The following is a 6,390-nucleotide window of genomic DNA, read 5'->3' as shown; positions in this document are numbered from 1 at the left end:
ACATATTTGGTATAACATAGTCATATAAAATAAACAAAGTGAACGGCGAAAAAGAGTCGATGCATAATACATTTAATTAAAGATAATAGTCATAGATACATAAAATAAGAAAAAGTAGAACGGCGTATATTAACTTTATTTATTTATTATTTATTTTTTTATGTAGTCTTTTATTACTTTTTTTATTATATTCATTTTATTTTACATCTGAGGAAGGCTCAATCCAGCAGCCGAAACTTGTTTTATATATTAATATACGCCGTTCTACTTTTTCTTATTTTATGTATCTATGACTATTATCTTTTAATTATACTAATTAAATGTATTATGCGTCGACTCTTTTTCGCCGTTCACTTTGTTTATTTTATATGACTATGTTATACCAAATATGTTATTTGTGTTTATTTTATTCGAGTCTATATATGTCATATTATTTCTTTCATAGGCCTGAAAATTCACCTCACATTTTTATACAATCTTCTAAGATGAACGGTAAGTTCTGCACTGCAAATTCACTCTTCAAATCCATTCTTCATATAAACCTATAGAACAGAATAAATCATATTTTTCATATAATTTACAGATTTTTACTTATGCCTATTTCAGTTGCAACTTAAACATATTTTTGAAATCATTTATATAAAATATGATTTTAATTTGTTTTGAACAATAATACTAAAAAATTGAATATAATCATATTAACATAATTATAATTAGTTAACATTAAATCAAATATTATTACATAAATTATTATTCTTTATTCTTAATATATTGTTTCAGGAATGTGTTTAGAAAAACGAGTTTTTTATCGAGTTATATCTGGTTTACACACCAGTATCAACATACATTTATGTTCAAAATATTTGTTGGTCCTGCAAGATAGTTTACAAGTATCACCTGATAATCAATGGGGTCCTAATTTGGATGAGTTACAAAGAAGATTTTCTCCTGAAACAACAGGTGATGAAGGTCCAAACTGGCTAAAAAATCTATATTTTACATATTTACTTCAATTAAGAGCTTTAGCCAAAGCTACACCTTATTTGGAAAGAGAGGAATACTACACAGGTAATGAAGTGGAGGATGAAGATACAAGATTGGCCATGAATGACATACTGAATGTTGTTAAGTAAGTATTTTATAATATTTTTTACAATACATATAAAATAATTATGAATTGTTTATGCAATTTGTATTTTAGATCATTTCCGGTACATTTTAACGAATCAGTTATGTTTACCGGTGGAGCAGAGGCACAAGTGTTGAAAGAAGAATTTAGACAACATTTTATAAATATTTCACGTATTATGGATTGCGTAGGATGTGACAAATGTAAGCTATGGGGTAAATTGCAAATCCATGGTCTGGGCACAGCGTTAAAAATATTATTCTCAGGAAAATTTGATAAATGGGAATCAACGCTTAATAATCTTAATCGAAAGTTATTCTTTTTGGAAAGGAGTGAAATTGTCGCTTTGGTGAATGCTTTCGGAAGGTAGATACTTTAGTTCTAATTTTTATATAGAAAAGCAGTCTAATTTGTTAATAAAATAATGAATTTTTGCAGGTTATCAGAAAGTATTTTTGAATTAGATAGATTTCGCAGGATGATGAGATAACGTATTATCTATTTGTATAATTAGAGATTCTTCAGTACCACTATGAAACATCACGTAAACGCATCACATCGCTTAGATTTTCTAAGTAACCTTTTAAGTGCTCTCCCTACTTGTAGAATTTAATATATCTGACTTAATTGTGTGTGCACTTGTATCAATAATTTTAACATTGCACTTTTAAATTAAACCAATATAATTATATATTTATATATTATACATTATAATTAAATAGATCTCATTCTATATTTTATATAAAATTTTATACAAGAATTTTTTTTAAGAACAAAAAATATGTTAGTCCATTGGAATAATTCAATTATTTGAATATAAAAATTTTGAAGCTATGTAAACGTCAGTTTAATTGTCAACTGCAATTAAATTTTGACTTTAGTTAATTGTAATTATCTCTTCCGATATTATAGGAAAACTGTATATACATGCACATACACATAATTATACATAATGTAGAATAATATGTAAGGGTTGATTGCACCAGTGTTTATTCATGCAAATAATTTTAATAAGTTTTCTTCCTACATATTGAATTATAATTATATAACGTAAACAAAACTGAGAATTATTAATTAAGTTTAAAGAGAAAAGGTTATTAGTAAACAAGTGATTATCATAATTTTACACACACATATATATATATATATAGATGTATTTATCTTGTAAGACTGGCGTCCGAATTGATATTTTCTTCCGATTTATATTATAGCTTTCCAACTCTGTCTGTGATAAATATTTTATCTAAGGCAACTATTTATAGTTTAAATTTATGTACATTATGCTTTGAAGTTGGGATTTTATTTATACAATACATATTTTTATAATCAATGGGATATAAAGTCTTACTTATAAGAGTGATTCATTATTTACAAACACATAGAATGTCTTATAGAATTACTTTCTGTATACAAATATATAAACACTTAATATAAAAATAATATCATTTTCGATATGTATATACGTATATATAAAAAATATATTTTATATATATACATATATATAATATATGTATGGCTTGTGTGCAATAATCTGGATTGTACTTGCGAATTTTTGCATATGTAACGTTTTTATTCATATTATTAGAGAGAAGCTTGGTATGGTATATCAATATTTTACAAGAATGGTATAAAACATAGTCATATAAATGAAGAAAGAGAAAAATAAATTTGGATACATAACATTAACAAAAGTATTTTAATACAATTTCTCAATTTTTTTTTTAATCCAATCTCACATTCTCTCCAGGAATTAGGATAAACCTGAAGCTATGAATTTGAATTTTAGTGATTGAATTCTCGATATTATAAAATGCATGACTTGCTAAAAATAATAATATTATTATTATTAGGCGTTAGGAACTCGAAAGCTCATTGCCGCAAATACCAAATCCCGCCACTGTTCCCGTCCCTGAGCAAGATCCCTCCATTTGTGATCCTCGTACCCCATTTCGTTAAGGTCCATTCTAATATTTTCTTCCCATCTACGTCTTGGTCTACCCAATGGTCTTTTCCCATCCGGTTTACCAATTAGTACTTTATATGCAATTCGATTCTCATCCATACGCGCCGCGTGACCTGCCCATCTTAATCGACGCGATTTTATGACATTAATAATATCCGGACTATTATATAATTGATGTAATTCTGCGTTGTGTAATTTTCTCCATTCGCCCGTTTCCTCATCGCGTTTTGCCCCGATGATTTTTCGAAGTACTTTATTTTCGAAAGCCCTAAATCTTTTCTCGTCTTGTAATGTAAGTGACCACGCTTCGCTGCCATAAAGGACTACCGGTAAAATAATCGTTCTGTAAATTCTAATTTTTAAGCGCCTAGACAATATCCGCGAGCCGAGTAGTTTCTTAACCGAATAGAAGCACGCATTCCCCAAATTAATTCTTCTCTTGAGCTCTTCTCTTATTTCATTAGTTTGGTTTAAAATCGATCCTAAATACTTAAAATTGCTAACCCGTTCAAAAATTTTATCACAGACGACCAGGTTTCCGTTATTATGAATATTCTGAATTCTATCAGTGACCATATATTTAGTTTTTTCAACGTTTATTTGCAGCCCCAGTTCTTTCGTTTTATCTAATAGAATTTTAGCGTTATTTATTAGTGTTTCTTTATTATCTCCCAACAAAGCAATATCGTCCGCATATGTTAATAAAAAATAATAATAAGTAAAATTTATTTTAAAAGGGTACAAAATTAGAGCCAAATTTAATTTACTCTGTGTATTCAAAAATATATTTTAATAATTCCGATTTTTCTAGAATATCGAAAAAAACATAAATTGTATTGCCTAATCTTTTATCTAATTAGAATGAGAGAATTCACATAAACAATTATTTCCAAACGTCATTTAATATATAAAACGAAATAATATAAGTTTAACATTTATAAATTATCCAAGACATATATGTTGTCTAATTTCTATATCAGATAACCAGATGGTAAGAGCTTTCCACTCATGAACAAATTGATTTACATTAAATCGATGCAAGGGTCATTAAAATCTTCCTTTTATTATGGATTTCTAATCTACACACACACACACACACACACACACACACACACACACATACACATACAATTAGGCCAAAATACCGGTTTAGCCATTAAATCATATGAATGACAAGCATTTACAGGCTTCAGAACGAAACGCACGCGCGCTGTGATTCTTGGCGAATTTGATCAGTGTTGATCAGCGCGCGTTCCAGTCGGCAGACGTCAAGTCATGTTATGCGGTACCACGAGGACCTGAAGCTGAACGTGTTTCTCCCACGCGTTAAACATGAGTCACATCGTCGTCCGCGACGTCCATCGCTCAACAGTCGCCGGCAATAACACGGGTGTGTCCATTGAATTGGTCGCGCTCCGATATGATGCGATCAAGTGTGCCAGTCGCCGCCTCGTCGTAGGATAAGTGTGTCGGCGCTCGTCGCGGGTATCAGGCCACGTACGTATAACGTACGTATAATAATACCTACGTACGTCGCGCCGGTATGCACGGCCGATCAGCCGCCACGATGACCACGGCGACGACGGCGGCTGGCATTCCGTATGACAAGAACGTCGCCTGCAACGGCAAGGACGACATACGGGTGGTAACGCAGCCTACCATCAGGAGCGGACTCAGGGTGTACAAAATCGTGGTGCTGGGCGATGGCGGTGTTGGCAAATCAGGTATCCTGGTCTAGATTGATTTATTGGAGTAATATTTCATGAAATGTTCGAATGTGCATATACTGTACTATAATTACATGTCTTGTATTTCAGCTGTCACTTTACAGTTTGTCAGTCACAGGTTTTTAGACTATCATGACCCTACAATAGGTAAGTCGCATTCTACGCAAAGAAAGTTGGAGCTCGTTAATTCTCGAGCTAAATCTTATAAAGAAGTAGAAAACAACTGGATATTAATCAATTAATGTATAGAGTCTGAGAGATTAAACATCTAATTTGAGTTGTCAAGATCAACGCATAAATGAGATAACTCTTTTTCTCTTTTATTCGCACAGAGGATTCATATCAGACACAAGTAGTCATCGATGGCGAGGCAGCTCTCTTGGATATTTTAGACACAGCTGGACAGGTTCGAGACTTATATATATTACAATAATCGCAATCATAATTACATTGACAAGTATTCTCCTTTCTCGTATACTAACGGAAATAGATCCTGACTCTGTATACTGTTGTATACAGGTGGAATTCACAGCAATGCGGGAGCAATATATGAGATGCGGCGAAGGTTTCATGATATGTTACTCGGTAACAGATAGACATAGTTTCCAAGAGACAATGGAGTACAGAAAACTAATATCACGTGTTCGCGCCAACGAGAACATTCCTCTGGTGGTAGTTGGCAATAAGTTTGATCTACAGCATCATCGAAAGGTGCAGCAGATGCTGTCGAGTTGACCATGACATATCAGAAATCGTGAATACATACAGCATACAAGAACAATGAAATATTGATTTCTCGCATATATTGAACTTGTCGCCTATTTTAGGTGACCACGGAGGAAGGCAAGGCATTGGCGGAAGAACTCGGTTGTCCGTTTTACGAGACATCCGCCGCTCTCAGACAATTCATAGACGATGCATTTTTCTCGCTGATCAGGCAAATTCGCACTAAGGAGAGGTCTCGCAGACGCAGCCGATGGTGGCGAATTCGCTCGATCTTCGCCTTTATTTTCCGACGGAAGAGACATGCTTCTCACCGTACTGCGTAAAACTGATTTTTGATAATGAGTTCTTCACTAGAGAGATCGTTGTCGAGAACCGACAAACGATAGCAATGACAGGAGTAATATCATAGCAAGCCACAACGAAATAGATATTGCCCATAACTTTAATTTACGCGATACATAGTTACCCTTATTTAGAGACTGACAATTCATTAACATTTCACTGCCTTATCATTGACCCTAGTATGTATTAAGTATTATGCAGAAGTTTTAGTCTTTTTTTTTTCACACAATGTTTTGGTATAATTATTTTAAATTCAAATAATTTATCACTTTTTCATCTACTTGTAAGACTGATATTGAATTATCTGAAATATTTTTTATAATTTAACTATATTTTATAATTTAATGATTCACATAATCTCGCGAAATAACAGTGAACACGATGAGTAACGAAAAGCTTTAAATTCGATATTACATTCGGTATAAATTTCAACAAAAAAGCGTTGCTAAAGCATGCGAATCAATTTGCTTCTTAATACGAAGGTATTGTGTTTTATATAATAT

General features: G+C 32.2%; 2 protein-coding genes across 2 annotated transcripts in view; both read left to right on the top strand.

The window, feature by feature from the left end:
• LOC108756527 (ero1-like protein) overlaps positions 1-1,800 on the top strand; it is a 4,142-nt gene extending 2,342 nt beyond the window's left edge. Inside the window, exons 6-9 of the mRNA XM_018500409.1 lie at positions 446-492; positions 781-1,129; positions 1,202-1,495; positions 1,568-1,800. Coding sequence (XP_018355911.1) covers positions 446-492; positions 781-1,129; positions 1,202-1,495; positions 1,568-1,619 — 742 coding nt within the window. The 3' untranslated portion in view covers positions 1,620-1,800. The remainder of the gene's footprint in view (positions 1-445; positions 493-780; positions 1,130-1,201; positions 1,496-1,567) is intronic.
• A 2,427-nt stretch (positions 1,801-4,227) lies between these two features.
• LOC108756528 (GTP-binding protein Rit2) lies at positions 4,228-6,106 on the top strand. The gene is made up of 5 exons (XM_018500410.1): positions 4,228-4,816; positions 4,910-4,966; positions 5,152-5,225; positions 5,339-5,530; positions 5,647-6,106. The coding sequence occupies exons 1-5, from the start codon at positions 4,636-4,638 to the stop codon at positions 5,866-5,868; spliced, it is 726 nt and encodes a 241-aa protein (XP_018355912.1). The 5' UTR covers positions 4,228-4,635; the 3' UTR covers positions 5,869-6,106.
• The last annotated feature ends 284 nt before the right edge of the window (positions 6,107-6,390 follow it).

Source organism: Trachymyrmex septentrionalis, unplaced genomic scaffold, assembly GCF_001594115.1.
Source record: "Trachymyrmex septentrionalis isolate Tsep2-gDNA-1 unplaced genomic scaffold, Tsep1.0 scaffold128, whole genome shotgun sequence".
Classification (NCBI taxonomy): Eukaryota; Metazoa; Arthropoda; class Insecta; order Hymenoptera; family Formicidae; genus Trachymyrmex; species Trachymyrmex septentrionalis.
Note: the sequence above shows the minus strand (reverse complement) of the source record. Positions and strands in the feature narration are given on the sequence as shown.